Genomic DNA, 22,452 nt, shown 5'->3' on the forward strand with positions numbered 1-22,452 from the left:
GGGGCGCTGCGCGGAGCCGGCGCTCGCCCAATCAGCGGGGGCGGCGCGGCCGGGCCGGACGGCGGTGGCCAATCGCGGCGGTGCCGCCGCCGGGCTCGGAGCCGATAAATGCGCCCGGCCCCGCGGCCGCCGCTCCCCGCAGCCCCGGGGACACCGCCACCGCCCCCCGCCCGTCCGCCCCGCGCCCAGCCCGCCGCCCCGCGGGGTCCGGCCCGGCCCTGCCCTCCCGGTGCGGGGCAGCGCGGGTCACTGACAAAGGGGCAGCGGCGGCGCTGCCTCCTCCCCGCCCCTCGGCGGCATCCCCCACCCCCTCCGGGAGCGCTCCTGATTCGGCGGGGGCCGCTGACAGCGCGGGTCTCCCCTAGATCAGCCCTCACCTGGATATAACCCTGCCGGCCGCCGCCGCCGCGATGACAACTCTGGCCGGAGCTGTCCCCAGGATGATGCGCCCCGGGGCCGGGCAGAACTATCCCCGCAGCGGGTTCCCGCTGGAAGGTAAGGCCGCGCCTGAGCTGCTGCTCCGGGTCGGGAAAGGGATGATAATTCCGTGCCGGGACGCCGGAACAAAGCGGCCCCCGGCCCGTCAGAACTGGCCCAGGAGGGCTCCAGGACAGCCGCCCGGCTCCCCCCGGGTGTCACACAGGGCTTGTCCCAGGGCGGGCACGGCGCTGAGCACCCTGCTGGAGACCCGGCCCGGGAGCGGGGGGACACACCGCGGGGTCGGGCCCGCTTCTCTTAGCGGAGTGAAGGGAGGGGATCTGGGGAGCCCAAAGTTCGGGAAAAAGTTAGGGGAAAAAAAAATTAAACTCGAATAAAGGTGGTGCGAACCTAAAGGAAGTTTATAGCCGTGGGTCGGCACTGGGCGCTGCGAGCGGCCGCTGTTAGCCGGGGTGGCGGCGTGAGAGGGCCCCGCGGGGCCGGGGACAGCCGGGCCCTGCTCGGGGACAGCGGGCGGTGCCGCCGCTCCGGGGCAGCCGGGCCGGGGACACTCGGCCTTCCCGCAGCGCTCCCCCTGCCCCGCGGAGCCGGGCGGGCTGGGAAAGCCGCTGGGGCTGGGCGCAACAGGTGAAGGCCCGGCCGCCCCTGCCCTCCCCTGCCCTGCCTGCCCCGGGCCGGCGGCGCGGTGCCCGCGGGAGCGGCGGGCCCGGCGGGGCGGGCGGGGGAGCTGCCTCAGAGAAAACAACGGCAAAAAAATAGTTACAACGACAACAACAACAACAAAAGACGCAGCAGGATCCGAAGGAGACGTTAACGCCATTTACCCCCCTGCCTCCCTTCCCTCCTTCTCTAGTCTCTACCCCTCTAGGCCAGGGCAGAGTCAATCAGCTCGGAGGAGTGTTTATCAATGGCAGGCCTTTACCCAACCATATCCGGCACAAGATAGTGGAGATGGCCCACCATGGCATAAGGCCCTGTGTCATCTCCCGCCAGCTGCGAGTGTCCCACGGCTGCGTCTCCAAAATTCTCTGCAGGTACCAGGAGACGGGCTCCATCCGGCCGGGGGCCATCGGCGGCAGCAAGCCCAAGGTGAGCCCCGGGGGCGGTGGCGGGGAGCGGCTTCCGAGCGGGACACGGCCCGGCCGGCACCGGGGTGTGCAGGCGGGAGGGCCGGGGGACCGTGCGAGGCCGGGCACAGACATTTATGGGCCACAACACCCCCGCCGTGTCCCCTCCGCCTGTTGCTCTCAAACTTCCCGAAGTTTTAGAAAATATCGTTGCAGTTCTTGGCAATAATATTTTTTTAATTAAGGAAATTCTATTAAAAAAAAACAAAACAAAACAAAAACAAAAACAACAAAACAAACAAAACCCCCCCAAAAAAACCCAACCAAAAAACCCAACAAAAACTCAAACGAAAATAGGGCGAAAAGGGTGTTGTTTTGAACGCTTCCCTTCCCAGCGCCCCGCGTGCCCGGGCTCATTTCCCGCGGGAGCGCAGCGGGCTCAGGGCTCAGGGCTCCGGGCCGGGCCGGGCGCGGTGGGGCCGCTGCTGGAGCTGACCCGGCCCGGCCGGATCGGGCCCTCCCCGCTTTCCTGTAAAGTGCAACAAAACTCTATTTCTGTCTGTCTCTTTACTGCTCCTGCGGCTGCTTTGTTTGCCTTTTTCTCTGCTCTAGAGCTGCATGTATTTTTAGCTGCGCCACCGAAAAGTTTGCGCTAACAATAATAGAGACGAAATTTCCCCCAATATTAGGCTTCTCCTTCTCTGGCTTTTCTTTCTCACTAAAGTAAAGGCTTGATTTTTTATTGGAAGTTGTTGCTAGTTCTACCCCCTCCTTTGATTCTTCTGCAGTAGCGAAGCGATGCCCGAACTTTTCCTTTCTGTATTAGGAGCAGAGGTATTTTTTATAACCGTGCTACTCAAACGTAAGGCTCTTGCCAGCCGGGAGATCGCTCTTTTTGTTTGATTTTTAGATTTATTTTAAAATCACGAGGCTCCCGAAGAAAAATGCCGGCCCTCGAACCTCTCCGCGTTTTTATTGAGCCGGGTTTTGTTCGGAGCCGCAAACTTTGTTCAGCCGAAACTTTACTGACCTGGCGCTTCGTTGCCCGGAGTCGTGCGGGTGTTTTCCCGGCCGAGGGCAGCCTGTGCTGCCTGATTCGGGCTGTTCCGTGCTGAGGGCTGTGTCCCGCCTTCCCGGTACCCCCGGAGGACTCCCTGGGACGTTCCGTTTAACGCGGAGTGTGCTCGTCTCGTGCTGCCCGTTATCACCTTGTGTGCCCCGTTAGTTCGCCCTGCCCGCGTTCCGCACCCGCGGGTTTATTCCGGCCTCTCCCAGCGCGGCCGGGCCGGCTCTGGCCCAGGGGGCTCCGGGGCTGTGGCGGCGGCTCCCCGGCCCTGCAGCCTCTGCCCGCCCGCTTTGTCTTCACTGAAGCAGGTGACGACGCCGGACGTTGAGAAGAAAATCGAAGAATACAAGCGGGAAAACGCGGGCATGTTCAGCTGGGAGATCCGGGACAAGCTGCTGAAGGACGGGGTGTGTGACCGCAACTCGGTGCCCTCAGGTACGGAGGGGGGTCCGGAGGGTCCCGGAGGGTCGGGCGGGCCCGGGGAGGGCAGCGGTGCCCGGTGAGCCCCGTCCCCTCCGGCTGGGAGCCGCGGCCGGGCCGGTGCCCGCGGAGCCGCCGGCGTTAGCCCGCGGTACTCAGAGCGTCCCGGGAGGATTCCTGCTCTCGGCGGGGTGTTTTCAATTAAACTGCAACTGCGTCCCCCTCCCCTCCTCCTGCAGACGCTTCCCCGCCATCCCCTCCGGGCTGCTGCCGCAGGAGGGCTCGGGGCTCGCCGGAGAGCCGGGCTGGGGAGAGCTCCCTGTGCCGGAGAGCCGGGCTGGGGAGCAGGAGATGGGGAGCTCCCTGTGCCGGGGAGCCGGGCTGGGGAGCAGGAGATGGGGAGCTCCCTGTGCCGGGGAGCCGGGCTGGGGAGCAGGAGATGGGGAGCTCCCTGTGCCGGAGAGCAGGGCTGGGGAGCAGGAGATGGGGAGCTCCCTGTGCCGGGGAGCCGGGCTGGGGAGCAGGAGATGGGGAGCTCCCTGTGCCGGGGAGCCGGGCTGGGGAGCAGGAGATGGGGAGCTCCCTGTGCCGGAGAGCAGGGCTGGGGAGCAGGAGATGGGGAGCTCCCTGTGCCGGCGGGGTGTTTGCGGGATGGGCACACGGAGCCTGAGCAGGACTTGGTGAGGTGTCCGGGGTGTTTATCACCCGCCGTGCGGGCTCGGGGGAGAGAAAGATTCTCAGGACTCGCTGTGCCCGAGCTGGAGCTCCTGCGGGCCGGTGCCCCTGAAACCCCCGCGGGGACGGGAATGGGCGGCTGCCTCCCCCAGTCCCGGCTGGCGGTGGCCGAGGGACACAGGCCGGGGCACTGATGGGGACTCGCTCCCCGGGCCGGGCCGAGGGCCGCGGGGGGCTCTGCTGGGGACCGGCCGCTCACAGCTCTGCACTCCCCCCGAAGTGAGCTCCATCAGCCGCATCCTGCGGAGCAAGTTTGGGAAAGGCGAGGAAGAGGAGGCTGAGCTGGAAAGAAAAGAGGTGGAGGAAGGCGACAAGAAGGCCAAGCACAGCATTGACGGCATCCTCAGCGAAAGAGGTAAAGTCCCGTTTGCCCCTGCTCTCCGTGGAGCCTTGCGACGGGCCAGTGCCAGTCCCAGGGCTGGTGGCCGTCACTCCCCATCACCCAGGGCTTGTCCTGGGTCCAGCGGGGCAAGGGCTGAGCCCTGACAGCCCGGCTGCCGCATCCCATCGTGTCCCATTCCCCGCTGGAACGACCCTGCAGTGTGCAGGAATGGCACAGGGGTTGGAACAAAGATGGGAATCGCTGCTAGTTTGGCTTTCAGTAACCAGGGAGCAGGGAGGGTTGGAGCCACCACAGAGCCCCTCGTCACAGCCGTGCAGGGCTCCTTTCCCAAGCCAAGTGAAAGGCTGTGGCTGCACGGAATGGGCAGTTGTAGCAAAAGGCTGCAGAGCCTCAAGTCTCTGCTGTCTGAACAGGGCAGGGAGATACGTTTTAGTTTTTTTTCTGCTCTCAAAACTGCTGGGGAGAGCGTGTGTTGGTGTTTGGCCCGGGACTGCGAGGAGGTTGCAACCTGAACAAGGCGGAGGTGAAGGGCTGCTGGGGGGGACAGCTGCTGCTCCCGTTGAAGCCAAGCCTGGCTCCGGCTGGGCCGGGGTGCAGGGGCAGGCCAGGGTCTGGCCGGGCCGCCTGTGTGTGGAAGTCGCTGCCCAGCACATGCACAGGCACTGGAGAAGGCGAGACAAAAGTACCAAATGAGCTGGTCAAACATTTGTACAACTTTTCCAGCTTTTACAAAGAAGGCCTTCTATACACAATCTACACTTGGAGATGAACTTGGAAAACAAAGAGGGGGGAGTCCATTGAAACTCACACTTTGGCTTTGCACAGACAAAGCTTCAGCTAGCAGCAGCTTGATGTGAACAAAAGAAGGCAACCTTTTTATAATTCAAGGAGAAAAGAAGAGAAAACAGCCCCACAAAAGGCTGAGAAAAGACATTATGGGCTTGCAATGAGGGATGAATTATTCAATGAGCCCCTAATAGCTGATGCTCCACGCAGTTTTATGGACTCTCCATCGTGGAAAAAAAAATAGCTGTTTTTAGAGAGAAAATGTTTATAGCATTTCTAGGCATCAAGGGATGCTGGTGCTGTGCAAGGACAACAGAAATCCATTCTTCGGCAGTAGGACACATTCTTGTTTTGTTGGAACAAACCCCTAAATCTCCTAAAACACAGTTTTCAACTCTTATTAAAACTTTCAGGGAAGCCTCATCTTCTGTGTGTTTGTGTTTGCAAGGAGATGTGTAATACAGACATACAGAAGGCGCTAACAAAATTAGAAATTTTAAGGGCAGAAGGCACAATTTGATTGCCTGGTCAGTTGCCTCCATATGATGGGTCCAGAGTTTCCTCCAGCATCTCCTTCTACAGAGGATTTTTCCAAGAGGGATGTGCACCAAGGGAAAAATAGCAAAATTCAGTGCCCTAGTTGTTAAATAAATAGCTTTGCTGCCTTCTTGAATTTCTTGTCAGAGATTAGAAACAGAAGGTAGCAAACCTTGATAATATCACTGCTTTATGGAACAAAGAGTCGTTAATAGAGACAGCAAGAGAAAAAAATACTGTTATCAATATAACCCATCCTTCTGTGTCTGTTTGAAACAGTCTTCCTGTACTTTGACTGTTTCTCTTTAAGGTGGGGCTCTTGATTTGTTATAAATCAGTGTCTGGGTGTATGGCTGCCTTCACCAGCCCAGAGGACCCCAAAACTCTTGCAGGAAAGCAACTGGGGCTGGTGATGCCTTGCTGCAAGAGGGGCTCCCTCGTGCTCGCAGCACAGTTGTATAAGGAGGCTGCATTCCATATACCCTCTCTTTCACTTTCTGTGCGTGTGAGTGTCTAACTTTATTTGTTTTGGGTTTCTGTGGATGTGAGTATCTAACTTTATTTGTTTTGAGTTCAATCAGTAGCAATTTTCCCCTCGATTACATGGGGTAGAGTAGTCCTCTCCTGCCCTAGGCTTGTAGGTTTTTGCTGCGTGAACGTGACTGGACAGTTCCGTGGAAACGGCAGCTTTGGTAATCCCATCTGTTGTGTGACAGTGCCTGGGAAGGCTTGGCAGCGTGAGGGAGAGTGTGCTCTTCCCCACAGCAACGCCTGCTCCCCCTCTCTGACTAGCAAGCTGTTGCTTAATCTCATTACTAGGGTGGCTGGGATGCTGCAGTGAGCGCGCTGCTCCAGAAAACATTTGTTGCCATGCCTGTGCCTTGCCTTGCATGGAGTGTGATACTATAGGGACAACACACCAGTGAGACCATTGCAAGAAAATAACCATAAAAGAAGCCCACCACTACTTTCTGTGTCTGACCAACAAAAAAAATATTTCCACTTCAACTCCCATTGCCAGCCGAGGAGCTTTGATTTCACTCCATCTATAAAAACAATCCTGTTCTGCTACTAAAATAACTGGCAGTATTCCGAAGGATTTTGATGCCACAGGATCATATTTGCCAGCACCCACCAGCTTGGCTACAAGGCCTGGTGTGGCAGAGGGTGCCCTCTGGCAGTGCATCTCAGATGCCCTTTCAGACACTCGGGTTGCTTGTGGAATGTCCAAAGGGTATCCATATCCAAAGGGTGCTGTGCAGCAAAACCCTTGGGTGCTAGCTCAGCACTGAGTGCTCCATGGTACAGAGGGGGGAAAAGTACAGGGTTTTGTGCAATATAGGGTTTTAGTAGCTCTGTTCTTGGGGGCTTGAGGTATCCTGGAGTGTGGGTGCAAGGGAAGGCTGTGGGATAGGTCAGAAAGTGACTCCTGAGGCTGATCACGAAGCAAAGTATGGCTCTTCTGCTCGGGAGCACAAATTAGTGCTGGGCATTTGCTGGCTCTGCCTGAAATCCCCTCCTCGCCACAGGCCTTTGGGTGGCTCAAGGAGTGGCATTTTTTTCCAAGGACAAGGACTAGAGTTGCCGTTTTAATGGTAGCTAATTCAAGATTTAGGGATTATTTACAGCAGAGTGGGATTAGAGAGAATGGAAATGTGATATTTTTAAAAAATGTGTGATAGAAACAGTGTATGATTGGGATCTCTCCCACCACATATATGGGTGTAGGTAAACTTTTGTAGTGTGCCTGGTGTGATTCTGTTTCAGCCTGTCTTCTAGGACACTTACACGTGATTCTCACACTGTTTACAGATGCCACATGTGCAGCCCTGTATGTGCTGTATTTCAGTGTGTCTGCCAGCATCACCCTCAGCCCTGATTCTGGGTATATGTTTAAAGAAAACTTGATTGTCAGAGTGTGTATCAGGAGGCTGGTAGCTCTATAACAGCATAGCTGTATTTCTGCACACGCAATAATTTTTTCTTGAAGGCACGAGCCATAAATAAAGAACACGAGAAAGTTTTGTGCCTTTATGTGGCACACCAGGGCTTATTTTTAGCCTGACCACTACAGAAGAGGGAGTTGCTTGTACCTTTGGTGGGAGTTATGCGTGGCATGGTTTGCTGACTAATGTGATAACTCCCCCCTTCATAAAATAGCTGTTGTTTTCTGGCAGGAACCAGCGGCTTTCAGCCCTGCATCGATGGGGCAGAGCTGTCCCGGCCCCACTGTGAGCGGGCTGGGGCCGGGGCCGGACCCCCCCGCTGGCCTCAAAGGGGGCCTCTGTTCCCAGCCAGAGGAATTGGCCCCCGGGCCCTGTCCTGGCGGATCCTCCCCCAGTCATGCGCACCCGTCCAAAAAGGGCCCTACTCATCCCCAGCCTCTACCCTTGGCTCTACTGAGAGCAATTCAGGCTACAGCAGACTAAATTGCCTCCTTTATTTTCTTCTTACTTTCATCTTGGACCAAACCCTTCCCCCTCTCCCTCCCCTTCCTCTTTTTTTTTTTTTTTTTTTTTTTTTTTTTTTTTTTTTTTTTTTTTTTTCTGTGTGCCTGAGGCTCACATTAATACAATTTCGGCACCACCCCTATTTTAGTGTGTGTATGTGGGGAGTTTGAAGGGATAGGGGAAAAAAAAGGACCTTAGCACAAAAGCCCTGCTCAGCAGCTCGAAAGTTCAAGCTGCTGCTGCCTCTCTTAGCTGTGTGATGCTTTTCCTGTTTGCGAGTTTTGGGAAACATTTTTGCTTTGTACTGTAATGGAATTAGAGGACAGATGCTGACTGTAAATGGGACACGCGACTACCAGCCCCTAGCTTAAATATTTAGATGCAATGTTACAATTACTGACTTGATGCAGGAGGCTTTGAAGTGGTGGCACATGATCCAAAGGGTAGCTCGAGCTAGATGGGCTGGCAGATGTTTTGATTAGGGTTGGTCAGTATCATGCAGCCAGTTATTTTTAGATTGCTAAACTAATAAAGACACTTTATTAAGGGAGAAGATTAACATGGAGGCACCAGATATCAGTTTGAGTCATTCATTTCTACACAGTAGACTCTTGGATTACTGGCTGGGGCATGGGATGAGTCAGATGCTAAGTTAGATTTTAGTTGGAGGGGTTATCCTGGTTTTGCTCCAGTGTCCTGTCCCAAGGTGCAGTGGAAGGAGGATTTAGGTGCTGTGTGAAATGCTCTTGTGGGCTGAGAAGTGAAGTTTGTTCCCCTGCTCAATGTTCATGGTAAAGATTCACTTTTTGAGTGAGATGTGATGGCTGTGGCTGCAGGCAGTTATCTCCTTGAGTCTGAAATGTCATGCAGTACTCTATATATTTGGTCACTAGCAGGTGTAAAAAATAAACTTGAACAACGTCGTTTCTGAGGTTCTCAGAGCTGACAAGAAAATAGTACTTAATTAAGAAAAAACTCCCTAGTGAATCCAGAATTTAGTACAAGGGAGACAGTGCCAACTGTATTTTCCTGTCTGTCTTTTTCCCCTTCCCTTTCCTTATATCTTAATAGTGACAGTCCAGGCCAGGGTAGAAAAGCCAGGTATTGCACAAGTGCAGATTGGTGCAGGTGATTCTATGCAAACCCAGCACAGCTTTGTTTCTTCTGCCTGACCCATCATCACTGTGGGGCTCTGGGCCAGCCTTCTGCTTCCAAATAATAATAATAATGATAATAATAATAATAATAATAATAATAATAATAATAATAATATTAGTAACAACAACTAATGACCTTAGCAATAAATAATGATCTCCCCATCAAGTGAGAGTGTGATGTCCCAGCATGCTGAGCATTTTTAGAAAGGTGTTAAATGTTTGACTTTAAGGTGACTTCAAAGTGGAGTTTACTCTTCCAGAGCTGCCGGGGGCAGCCCATTCCCTCCTGTCTTGAAGTGGGGGATTTTGAGGAGAGTGCTAATTGTCAGACTAACTGCAGGCTAATCGTCTGACAAAAGCACCAGTAATATTTCCAGCTGTGGGAAGAAAGGGTGTTAATCTAGCAGCGACTCTCTGAAGTAATATACACATCATATCATTGGCTTGAAATCATGATTTTATTAATGGCTTTGAATGCTTTGCCATCTTAAGGGTGCTTTCTTCAACTTAAGAGTCAGCGCCTGTTCAAACAGAATTGCTGTGGGCATCCTTTCCAGTTTTTCTAATTGCATATATCTAGAAGAAAGCTGAATGTTATTTTAGCAAATGTCAGGATTGCTTCACACACAGCAGTCGATTAGAGTTAATTTGTACCCAAGTTAGCACCTTGTTTGGTTGCTTTGAAAATCTTCGTCTATTACATTTAGAGGGTGTCATTCCGGAAAGGCAGAGGCAAGAAACAGTTGGTTGATTTCGGTATGGTTAAGACTTCTTCTGAGAAGGTGATTTATGCATTTGGCTTTCCAGATTCTCCTACGATTGCAGAACTTGTGATGTCAGTAGGAATTTACCATAATAGACATCAGGTTTTTCTTGGAACCAGCTCTGTACCGTGCCGAGGAACTGCAGCTCTGAGGGAAAGCCTCAGGTGTAGGATGTAAGAGGGGTTTGCTGGCTGGGCATCAGTCCTGCAGTCCTGCAGATGTGGGCAAGGGCGAGGAGTCCGAGGAGCCCCACTCAAAGGGCCCATTCATGTGTGTAACGTTGCTCTCGGGGGCTGGGGCAGGCAGGAATGGGGCTCAAAATGTTCTATTCTGTTAGTAAAAAATACCCACTGCACAAGAGTGTGACTTCAATCCCCAGTGAAACTCGGCAAAGCTCTCGCTGAGGGCGAGGACCTTTGTGTCTCAGTTTACACAGAGGTAGCAGAGGAATCAGAAGACCAACAGGGGTTTTAATTAGATAAAAAGCTAATTAGCAATTAATGCTGTAAATAAAAGCCAATGCCGATAAAATCCTTAAAACAAATAATTTGCCGTGTCTGATTTTGAATAGTGGTTCTCTGTTATATCATGCAAAGACAACACTTTTATCTAATACTTATCTGGGGAACGTTTAGTTTGGGTTTACTTATTGATAAGGGTTGGAACAGGGTTTAGGAGAGGGAAGCCAATAAAGTTGATAGTGATAAATTATCATGAGTCCCCAGAGCTGTGTAATAAAACTGCATTGGGAAATGAAGCAGAACTACAAAGTGCTCTCTGGTTAATTTAAGAAGAAATTGAGTGAAACACAAAGCAATAAATCAGAGCAAGCCAGTCAATGTGAATTTCTCCATGTAAATGTCACTTTAAATCCTACACAGAAAACATATGTGGCCGGAGAAAGAACAAAATATAGAAATAAAAATGCAGGATACTTCCAAGTGGTCCCTGAACGCTGAGCTCTCTGGCTAATAAAAATGATGTACAGTAATGTAATTCACCACAAGACCCTGTTTAGCGTAGTGTGAGTGCGGCATTTTACTTTTCTTGCCCTGGAGTACTCCTGCCCCATGCTGTTAGACTAATTCAGTTTAAATCACTCTGCCTAGAAAAAAAGTGAGGCGTAATGAAATTAAAACTCGCTGAGGACACATTAGAGTTAAAGTGTGTCATGTGCTGAGATTATTTAGTTAGGGGAGTTTGATGTAATTGTTGACAGGTCGTTTATTCATCCTAGTAAATAAAGATTCACGAACTATTAAGAATGTGCATATATAACTAGTAGGACAGTAAAAGGCAATTAAGCAGTCAGTTTAATGTCTTATCTTGCTGGTTGCCCTACAGTTGTTTTACAACTAGGAATTAAAATTTGAAAAGAAAGTTTTCAGTGTCCCTGGCCAAATATTGATTAAGTAGTTGTTTGCTGATGCCATTGTGGCACATAAAAAGGCCAGTGGTTCTGCCCCTTGTTGTTCATCTTCCATTGTTGCTGATTCTTAACCTCGGAGATCAAAGGAGGATCATTTCAGTTTATCTGTCTTGGAAAATCCTTCTTTGCTCCTAAACCCGTATGGATTAATGGCCAAATTGTCTTTAATGAGATGTGAAATTTGAATGGAATCCTTATTTTGCATGGTCTGTTGAATGTATACACTGTATGCCCTTACAATTTTGTGAGTTTTTTTTTCTTTAGCATTACTGGATTTGATTTTGTTTTAATCACTTTGTTTTTAGTATACAGTGCATTTAAATGTTACTATTGTAGCAGGTAAAATACAATGTATTTGATTGAATTTTACTAAAACTAATTTTGTTGCATGTAATCTTTTTGGTGAGTGAAGCCTAAAGGGGAAAAAAAAATCAATCTTTGTATACCAAATCACATAGGAGATAAATAGTCTGGGGCTGCCAATAGAAGAAAGGGAGCTTGAGGAGCCAGCCCATTCTCCAGTCGGGGCTCTCAGCATACAGGGCACACAAACAAGCTTGCAACTTTTGTTTGGTCATTTTCTCCAGTTTGGATTTTATGGACCCTACTTGCCTCAGCTGGGATAGCTGTGCTGTCCCTTCTCCCAAAAAAAGGAAGTTGGATCGATGAGGCTGCGCAGAAAAACAAGCAAGAGCCCTTGAGAACAATCAGTTCCTTGTTGCATGGCAGAAAGCTATATTTATTTCAGAGATAGTAAAATGTATCCCACCACATCCTCGGTAGAAGAGGCTGTGCAATCTGGATGTGTTTTCTTGTCATTATGATACGAGTTTTCATCTGAATTGTGAGGTACAGGAGTGTTAGATCCAGCTCCCACTGCATCCACTGGACACAGAAATTTAGCTTCACAAACAGTAGTATGAAGCCTAGTGAAAGTAGAAAGCCTCTCCTGGTGTTGCACTGATTTTTCAGATGGGTGGGTGGGTCTCTCCTGTTGTTGTGAAAAACAGCAGAGTAAAGGATAAGACACATTTTTTAAATCATAATTTTTTCATTCCCTTTCTTAAATACACTCTGCTTCCATTCTGTTTGGTTACAGCTGATTAAATATCAGACTGTGCATGCTTTGCAAGTACTCAGCTACTTTAGGAGACATTTTGTCCCAGAGTAAGAGCTAACAGTCTTTGAAAGCATTTTAGATACAAATTTCCTCAAAGTCCATGAACTCAACTTTTTTGTTTCTACAGAGAGCTGTGGTGAGCACAACAATATCTGTGCTACCTTTTGAGGCTTTTTTTTTAGCAGATATTTGCCTGGTTGTAGACCTCCTGCCAAACATTATCAATGTTTGTATCATGCACAAAGCCCATATTAGGACCAGTCTTAAGGATTTTTATATTTATGATATGCCTTGTGTTGGATGTCTGATCTAAAAATGACTATGTAGTAATTTCTTTATCAGATATGTTGTCACATAGATCGCTGTGGTTTGAATAGTATGAGGAATAAACTGTCTGTGGTTGACAATTCTGCAAGCAGACAGCTTATTCAGCCTCTGTCAAGTCTTATTCACCTTACTGAAATGAGCAGGACTGTTCATGCCAATATAATCAGAATCTCTTCCATGTACTAGCTGGGAAAAGCAATAGCAACCACAGCTCTTTTGGCAAAATTACTCTGCACTTTGTTAAAAATGTAACCCATCTACCCCCCGTGAGGCAGTAGCACCAACCATACTCAGTGTAACCAAATTGCACTTAAAACTGTTTTCCATCTCTGTTTTTAACTGTCCCAGGGAGGATGGAGATGAGTATGGACAGGCTTTATAGAAACCAGGCTGGCAGAGTAGCAGGGAAAGCTTCCACAGAAAATCCGTTTTTACTGAAGATGGTGTGGCAGGACTTCCTTTTCATTTTGACCTAAGGGCTGGCTGTTTGGTCTGGTGTGAAGTGCTGAAGGGTCAGGGCTTGAGGTGCGGGGATCTGTGCCCCAGTAAACACTCTGACACCTACCCAGCCCCTCCTGTCAGGCTGAGTGGTGAGAAAAAAGCTTGCACAGAACTAGCTGGAAGTCAGGACTCAGCTGGTTTCATGAACAGCAAAAAAAGTTCTTTTCAGAAGGAAGGTGTTTTAAAAGAAAAAAAAAAGGAAGTGGGAATTATTCAGCTAAAGAAAATGGGAAGTGAAATACACTGTTTCACAATAAAATCCTGAAAAGCACAGATTTTGAAAAAAAAAACCAAACTCTGGAATTCCATTTACCAAGGGATAAATCAAGTAACTCCACTGCAGATGGTGAACTGATGCTGTTGTGTAAGTGAACACTGAATTAAATTATCAGTATTTGCACAGAAGAAGAAATTCCAAACAACTACTAGCTAAGAAGTGATCCTTTAAGTGAAAAGTCATCCAGTCTTTATGGTGTGATGATATAGATGGAGATATATATATATATATATATATATATATATATATATATTTTTTTTTTTTTGGTAGAATTTTAACACATGTGGTACAGAGAAAGGCATCATGTGTACCTCCCTTGCTGAGTTTGGTGGCTATTCCCTGTATGGTATATGACTTCACTGTGTTCTTTGTCTGTGGAACTGGAAAATAATAGAAGAGAACGTTTAGGAATCTATTTAGAAGATTATACAATAGATGTCACAGTTAGGAAAAAGCCCTGTGGGTTCATCCCTGCTTTAGCACAGTTGATTTGACCTGCTCTCTTTAAATCAACAGGCTCAACCAAAAAATGCTGGAATATTTGGCAGCTACATAGAAAACCACACAAACCCCTGTTGCTTTAGTACCCACAACTTGTTTTCCAACAAATACAGTGTTGTCTTTTGAAAACCCCTTAAAACTAACTGCTTGTCCACCTCTTCTGAACAACACTGAGACTGGCGTGAGCAGCGTGTTGTGTGCACTGGGCAGGGACTGGAGCAGCCAGAAGCACTGCAGGGTCTCAGGATGCTCACACGTCCTGGTGCAAAATGCAAAATGCAAAATGGCTGCATACAGCAGATATATTTTTAATCTTTTTGTTATTTCTTTCTTTACGTTTTAAAAGTTTCTTGGGACCAAATTGTATTGCATTTGTGCCCAAATTGTATTGTCTTGTGCTCTCAGCAGGGCTGTGCAGGTTACTTAGCATTGAATTTGGCCCTGCATGAAAGTTTAATCATATTCCAGATTTGAGGGAACACCTTCACTTTCTCAGACTTAGCAAGACCTTATAGTACTAACCATCTATATTTTGCTGGTGAAGAGACCTGACACAGTCAGTAATTGCAGTTAAAATGCTGCAAGCAGAGCAAATTAAAAAAAGCTGCTTTAGAGAATGGCACTTAATTTTTCTAACATATGATTTAGCAAAAAAAACCAAAAAAAAACCAAAAACAAACAAACAAACAAAAAAAAACCACCCCCCCCAGCTCTCTGCTGTAAGGAGCTCTGTAACCAATCTGCTCCATCAGTTCTGGCAGGGTGGGGGGCAGTGCTGGTCACTCCCTCTGATTTCTGGATCTTCCCTGGCTGAGGGGTGTCAGGAGGGGCAGCACACTCTGTCCCCGTATACAATATTCCTGTCCTCAGCCTTTGCTCCTAATCAACACAGCACATGAAATTCTTGGAAGAACACTCCATAATTTGAATGGTTGTCAAACCTTATACTATGATGGGTGTAAAGAGGGTTTGTCCCCAGGCTGTAAGAGGTCATTTGGCCAAGGAAGAACTTAAATCAGAATTCAATGTTACTGTGCTTCTCCTGTATTGGCAGTTGAAACCATGGAGTGATGATTGATGGCATAAATATTTCTGTTAATCTGACATCAGAGGGAGACTTGTCATCCCTGGAAAAGTAAGTCAGAGACAGAAATTTAAAGTGAATATTAAAAAAATCCTAACTATAGCTAGTATCTGAATCCTGGTAATGATAGTTATAAATAAAAACCAAAACACCCTAGGAAAGTGTTATAAGGGGGAAAAAAGATCCTCCAGGTGATCAAGAAGTGTAGGAGGGACTCACCTGTTCCTATTCTTGAGTGCTACCATGCAGAAAAGTGACCTCTCTGTTAAAGAAAGGCCACCTGGTGCTGAGTGTTTGGCTGCTGGTTTGCACAGGGAGGGCCATGGAGCTCTGGGTTTCCCAGGATGGCAAAGCAGGAACCCCTTTGGATACACTTCTGTGTTCCTCCTCCTGTTTTAGCCCTTAGGGTGCCTTGGGCCCTTTTTCAGGGCCGGATCCTTTGGTTGAAAGCCCCATTGTGCTTCTCTGAGTGCGAGCTTGAAGCAGTGAGCAGAGTCCTTGCAATTCAGGGCTGGGTGCAGGGCTGGCTCCCAGCCCAGGTGGGAGCTGGGGCTACCCTGTTTCCAACCCAGGAAGCTCCTCACTCTGCCCTTTTCTTCTGTGAGGCTTGCAAGTTGTTTCTTTATATCTATTGTGAGGTTTAAAGCTTCCACAGGAGCGTTGTGTTCTCGAGATGGAGGCAGGGGGGTCACAGTTGTGCTTTGTAGGTGCTGCTTTGCCCTTGGTGACATTCAGGTCCCCGTGAATTGGGCTGAAGAGCTCATTCCCACCCCTGCACAGCTGGTGCTGGTTTGCTGCTGTGGAAAAGGGGCTGCCCAGGGCATCTTTCCATAGGCTTTAACTTTCTTCTCACTGGGCTGTGGTGAGTGTGGTTCTGCCTCTTTGAATTGGGCTAAGGGATCTTTTTAAATACCCCTTTTGAGTAGGAAGGAGCGATCTCGGTGACTAATATGTTTATAAGTAAGTGATACCCCTATACAAACAAACAAGAAAAAAGTGGTTATGGCAAAACTGGTGCTGGAAGAGTTGCCTTCAGTTTGGAGGGGAACTGATGGAATTTGGTACAATTTGCTCTGTGTTCCTTGCTGTGCCTTTCTGCATTGCTTGTGCCTGGAGCCAGCTGAGATAGGACTGCTCAGCCCTCCTTCTCAGTTTCGGATCTCTGCTGCTCCTCTGTGGTTAAATTTTCTCCTTGTATCTGTGGTGGGTTTTTTTCTTTTTGTGGTTGTTTTTTGTGTTTTTGGTCTGCTTTTTGTTTTGTTGTTGAAGAAATGTGACCAATGATATTTTCATCCCTCAATGGTATTTCCAAATGTCTGGTGTCCAGGAATCAAAAGTGTTCCATAGGTTCAGCTGTCATCGTTCATCTGCTGAAACTGCAAATCCAGATGGAATGATATTTCAGAGCAAATGTTTGTGGCTACATAGGATTGCAGCCTATCTTTGGAAGAGTAGCTGGGATTTCAGCTTTTGGGTTTGCAGAATTGGGAAACACGAAGTGCTGTTTGTAGAGGGGTCAGTGGGTACCCTCTGGTCCAGTGGCCCATGGTTTGGACCACTTCACTCACCAGATGCAGCAAGCCCTGGCACAGAGCAGCAGGGGTGTGCTTTGGTGAAGTGGTAAAGACTCTGCACCTTTATTTTTTGTATTTCTATTACTATTTTTTAAAGCAGATCAGTGGTCTGGGATTAAGTCTGTGAATATAGAGGTGTTACCTCATTTACACTGAGGCTCTGAGCCACCAAGTATTTACTGCAGTACACCAGTAATTGATGCATATTTTTTGCTGGTTTTGCTGAGTCTCCCATGAATACCCTGCAATTCTCTCAAATATGTGGTGTGAAAAATCTACTCAATAATACATACAAATAATCATTGGTTTTAAGAAAGTATTCAGTGCTTGGAATTTGTGTGGTTGTGACTGGGCTCCCAGGTCTTGAACTGGTTTCTCTTCTACAACTGCTCTTGCATTCACTAAAAATGTGTATTTCCTGGATAACTGTTAAAACTTTTTTTTATTCTTTTTCAAATATATTCTTTTTTTACTATTGTACTTGTTAAAACAAAACCATGTACTGAGCAGAAAAGGAGACAAAAATCAGGCTTTAAATATTCTTTTGTTGTACATTGCCAGTATTTATAGTTTAAAACTGTAGCTTTGCATCCTTATGCAAGAGAATGCATTTCTCAGAAGTGGGATTTTGTGTTACACAGAATGACTAGAGATGAACTACTTTTGTTTGATTTAAAAATTTTATTAAATGAAATCTGTAATTTATTTTATAAGCATTCTTCTTGACAAAGAGAAATAGTCCAACAACTTGGACATGAGTTTATGAGCTAAAAAACTGGGGAGCCAGTTGCAATTGATAGACTGGGTTAAATTTGTCAGCAGGTCTTAAAAAAAAAAAGATTTTAGATTGAAAACCACAGTACAACTTGCAGTAAAGCAAGATTTGATTTCTAGAGTTGGTGAAACAAATATTTTTTACCGATTTCTAAAATTTCAAGGAAAATTATATTGTTGCAGTCTGTTCCTCAAAGAGTAAATGTATAGGTTTGGTTTTGTGTGTTTTTCTTCTTTCTTAGCACCACTAATTCCTCTAATTAATAGTGTCAAGCATGTAAGGTTGCTCATAAATCTGAAAAAAGGCCTATTGAATTTAATAGCAACACTTGCATTGTCTTTAATGAAATTTGGTCAGACCCTAAACAGAAAGGGGTTTTTTTTCTGTCTCTCTCTTTGTTTTTTCGTTTTTCCCCCCCTCCTCTCCTTTCCTTGAGGCAGAAAAAGTTTCGAGTTTTTCTGAGGAAACTGAGGAATTCTAGCATTCCTGGGCATGAGAGGAGAATACTGATTAGAATCAGGCAGAGAGCAAGCAGGTGCTGAGCATGTTCATTGCTTAACCCCCTGCCCTGCTCCTGCATCCCTGCCTGACCTGGCGCTCAGACCCTGCAAATAGCAGCAAGTTGCCAGATGTTGGAGATGTTTTCAGTAGGGTGATTATTCACCAGGTCTCGTCTAAAACCAGAGGGTTCCTACAATGGCTGTATTTCATGTTTAAAGCTGGGCTGAGTAAGCCATTGCAGACAGTGTTGGGGAAAAATACTGTATTTCTGGGAGTGAGAGCTGGCTGTTCTCTTGCTGGCTGCTCTGTGGTATCCCTTTGCAAAAAGTAATTCAAAAAACTAACAAGCAGAGTAGATTCCCTGAGGGGGAGAAAGCTGGCTTTTTTTTTTTCTTTTTTTTGGTAATGAACAAAAAAAGATTTTATGGTTTAGAAACAGTGCACCCTAAAGAGAGGTGTGTTTAAAAGTTAAGACTCGAAGGCTTTTGTCTGGAGAATAATACGCTTGGAGTAAAGAGCGGCACAATGGAACTCTTTTCTTCCAGTTATGTATGGACGAGCATCAGTCAGCCAAGGAAGAACTTCAAAGGCCAATGTGAAAACTTGCTAGGCTCTTTCTTTCCTGACAGGTTCTTCTTGAGGTAAGATGGGGAGAGCTGTTTGTGCTGGGAACTGGAGCTTGCCTCCTGTAGCAGGGGAGGTGACAAATCATGTGCAAGCTGAGGTACCCAGCCTCAGCTATCTCTGTCTCCAGTTGATTTGCCTTTTTGGAAGTTACTAAACCATCCCATTTCATGAGTCTTTTATTGCTTATTCATAAAGAGGTCTCAAATTCCACTTCTGCCTTGCTGGAAAGGCACAGTGCCAGATGGAGGGGGAAGATGATCCATTTCTCTGCCTCCAAAAAATACTCATTATTCATACACTGTAATTTGCCTTTAAGGTGGAAAAACAGCCCTAATGTGTTTTAATATAAGTGGTCCAAGGGTATAACTGCTGTGCATAAAAACAGCAACCAAACTTAATGTCTGCAAGTATCTATGGAGAGTGTCAGGGCTGGAAAAGGTGATGCTTCTTTGACATAGGAAAGAGAAACTTCAAATAGTATCCAGAGAAATCTCTTCAGCTTGAACTCATATAATAATTTCATTTTATGAATTTTAAAATATTGTCTTCTGGTTGGAAATTTATTTATGTTAAATACTGCAGTCTAGATTCATTTACCTCATTTTAAAATGAGTTTAAAGAGCAGTTTCAGTGTTACCCGTGAGGCTGTGCTCTGGAGGCACTACTTTAGAGGTCTGTGAGTGTCACATCCATTTTTGTTAAAAGGCAGAGACACAGCAGAGGAACCAGAGGATGCCTGATGGAGAAAGCAGCTCTTTTGAGTTCCCAGGAGCACAAAGCAGAGCAGGCTGTACTGCATGCCCAAACAGGGCTGATGCTCCTGCTGATGCACACAGGGCTATTCCCTTTCTGGAGGGATGGTGGGGTAGGGAAGGCCAGGCCCCTTTTGCAACAAAAGAAGCCCTGCAGCATCTTGTCTCTAATATTTGAGAAATGCTTGCACAGGTGAGTGGGTAAGCCCTCTGCCAGCCTGTGGCCAAGAGCAGTGTGTGAGCATCAGTGAGTGCCACTTGTGCTGCCACAGAGCCAAGCACAGCTGTGGGAGCAGAGTGCCGCGTGTCCGTGCTCAGGAGGTTTGTAGCAGTTTTTCTGAGATTCAGGGAAGGGCCACGTAGGATGTCCTCAAAGTGTTTGTGGTGCCAGCCTGGATTTGGATTTCACTGCTGCACAGATGAGGCCATGGGATTTCTGTGTGCTTTCTCTGTATTCCTGTCCTGATCATCCAGCTCTGCCAGACTGAACATTTGAGTCCCTTTCCATGACAGCCCTTGTTCATTTAGCTATGCATTAGGCAGGGAAGAAGAACCAGTAATTATGAACAAGCTGGCAATACTGTGTTCCAGTAACTGTTTCATGGTGTGTTTGAGTTGATGGCTGCAAGAATGGAAAATAAGTCTTTGGGATGATGTGGAAGATCTCTGCATGCTCTGTCCCTTGGCTCAAGCCTGCTGTATGTGCTCAGGCATCCTTGGCTTCAGTCAGGCTGTTTGAGGGAAATGGGGTTTCTCTGAGGGTTAGGTTCAAAATAAATGATTTACCCACAGCAGCAGCACTTGTGATATTTGCTAGGAGTGCATTGCATGACTTACCTAGACAGTCTATGGGCTGCTTTGAAGCCATCAGTGGAAGGTGGCAGAAAAGCCAGGTTAGTGTTGGCTGGGTTAAATTTTCTGTATTAGTGCACACATACTGAGGAGAAATTCTTAAAGTGAAAAAAGAGATGGGTTTCCACTGCACTGATGATTTCAGGTGAGTTCAGCTTCACTGCTGAGAAAATTTCATTTTAGCAAAGCAAAGAATTTGTGCTGTCTTCACACAATGAAGATGTGCAGTTGTGGAAAATGGTCATTTGAAACAATGGTACTTTATAATAAATTCCAAATGTGCAATCCTGCAAACGATCATCTTTTTTTTTTTTTTTTTTTTTTTTTTTTTTTTCTTTCAGCATAACCCAATGACATCTAACTCCCTGAAAATCAAGTCTATGGACATTCACTTACGATGAATTTTATCTTTCCTTTCAGGAAAAGGGAGAAAGAATAAATAAGATCTAGAGCTGAGAACAGGACAATAGACTTGAATTTGGTAGAGTGTTGTCACCAGGATTTTAGTTTCTAAAAGTAAGAGAAAGAAGAGAAAGAGGAGCATTTTGGTTTTTTTGTCATATTGTGGGCTGACAGTCTTAGACCATTAGTGGAAATCAGGTAATAGTCCCTGGTTTTGCATCAGCTGTACTGAGCTTAAAACATATTTGGAAAATGAAAGAATTTGGTTCCTGCTTTCCTGGAGCAATTTGATATTATTGCAATGTGAATGGAACACTTTTGACCATGATAATGTCTCTGTATTCTCATTTCCAAAGTGCTTGTTTTTATAAAATAAATGTCCTTGACTTTCCTGCTGGAAAACTTCTAGATAAACTCAGGGTGTTATTTTTACCCTATTCCTTCTCCAAATTTAAAGCAGTCTCTCTTTGATAGAGATTGAGATGGGGAAAGGTAAGGACCAGAAAGAGATTCTTATTTTGCTGCCACTTTTCATCAGATGTTCACCAGTCATGGAGTGCCACAGGCACTTGTAGAATGAGTCTTTACAGGTATCAAAATAGAATACAAACTTGAATATTTGTCTGATAAGTTTCTGTACACAAATATTCAGGAGATATTTGGGCATTGATCTGTCTCTGCCCTTGATTGCATGGGGAGGAGAGCTGGATAAAGAGCTCAGCATCAACTGCAGTACATGTAGATTCAGCCATTATCTCCTTTTCCCAGTATATTTCTGTAGTTGCTGTGTATCCCTGATCCAAATTTCAGTTAAGGAACAATTTTTATTTTATTTATTTTGGTAGGTAATGAAAAATATACCAACATGATATGAGATATTGTCTTAATGACTCTTGTGGAACAAGCAGTAATGGACTGAGGAATCACAAATTTGTACTTTCAGGTAGATTTTCCAATAAACTGTCAGGAAACAGTGCTACAGTACAGAATAGGTTTTTAGATCAGGTCCTGGACCTGGCATCAAATTAGAGTGGTTCCTTGCTGAAATTCCTTGTTTTCAGGAGTATAATAGAGATCTTAACATGGCTAATGGATCATTTTGTAGTTTGAATAACTGAGGACTCTTGCCTGAGCAAGGGCATATAGGATGTGCTGACAGATATTGGAATATTTGTGTTGGAAGGTCAAGTTATTTTTCTAATTTTTCTTTGGGGACAATAGCTGCTCTTTATAGAGAATCTCGTTCTATTTAATAACACAAAACAGGTTATGGAATCAACAATATCATGTTTGAGGGGAAATTCAAAAGATTTCTGATCTCTTTTAATACAGCTTCTGTAACAAGGTGGTAAAGCACACATCAGTGTGATGTGTGTGCCTATTGTTATCAGTCTCCTGAATGTATTTTTGAGGAATATTGCAGATTTTCAGGAATGATGCTCAGTAACTTCTGCTTGTTCTATGTGTGTGTCATATTTCACACACATTCTGCAGATAAATAATTCTTCACATAAACTGTGAAGCTGGGGCAGAGCTCAGTCTGACCAGGCACATTGTTTGTGCAGCCATAAGAAATTCATGTACTTGGTACAAAAGATGAGTTTGTAACTATTTAAGCAAAGCTGTACCTCTTTTTATTAGTCAAAGAATGCAAATGGAGGATTTTATGCATATTAAGAAACGTTTCTTTTACTGCTCAGAGGGCTTGCTGTCAGCACCCATTAAAGTCTCCAAATTAAAATAAAAATAAACAGAGCAACAAACAACTCCCTCCAACCCTTGAAATTTCAAACAAAACCAATCCTACAAATATGCTCTGTGTGGTAGATAATTTAGTAAAGTAGGTTATATCCTCAAGACATTCTGCTGGCACCCCTCCATGTGAACACTGCTAATATCCTTTGAGTTACTTTGTGCTATTGTCTTTCTAAATACTACTTGGAGGTTGTGCTGCTCGGGAGATCTCA

The 22,452-nt window shown here is 46.5% G+C and overlaps 1 protein-coding gene across 3 annotated transcripts in view; it reads left to right on the forward strand.

Annotated features, from left to right (window-relative positions):
• Positions 1–289: 289 nt before the first annotated feature.
• Positions 290–22,452, forward strand: part of PAX3 (paired box 3) — a 74,271-nt gene continuing 52,108 nt past the window's right edge. For 2 of the 3 annotated variants that reach the window (XM_083868858.1, XM_083868860.1), the window contains exons 1-4: positions 290–495; positions 1,292–1,527; positions 2,877–3,006; positions 3,947–4,081. In XM_083868858.1, coding sequence (XP_083724984.1) covers positions 411–495; positions 1,292–1,527; positions 2,877–3,006; positions 3,947–4,081 — 586 coding nt within the window. In that variant the 5' untranslated portion in view covers positions 290–410. The remainder of the gene's footprint in view (positions 496–1,291; positions 1,528–2,876; positions 3,007–3,946; positions 4,082–22,452) is intronic. The other variant, XM_083868859.1, reaches the window with a different exon arrangement.

Source organism: Zosterops lateralis, assembly GCF_965231275.1.
Source record: "Zosterops lateralis genome assembly, chromosome: 10".
Lineage (NCBI taxonomy): Eukaryota > Metazoa > Chordata > Aves > Passeriformes > Zosteropidae > Zosterops > Zosterops lateralis.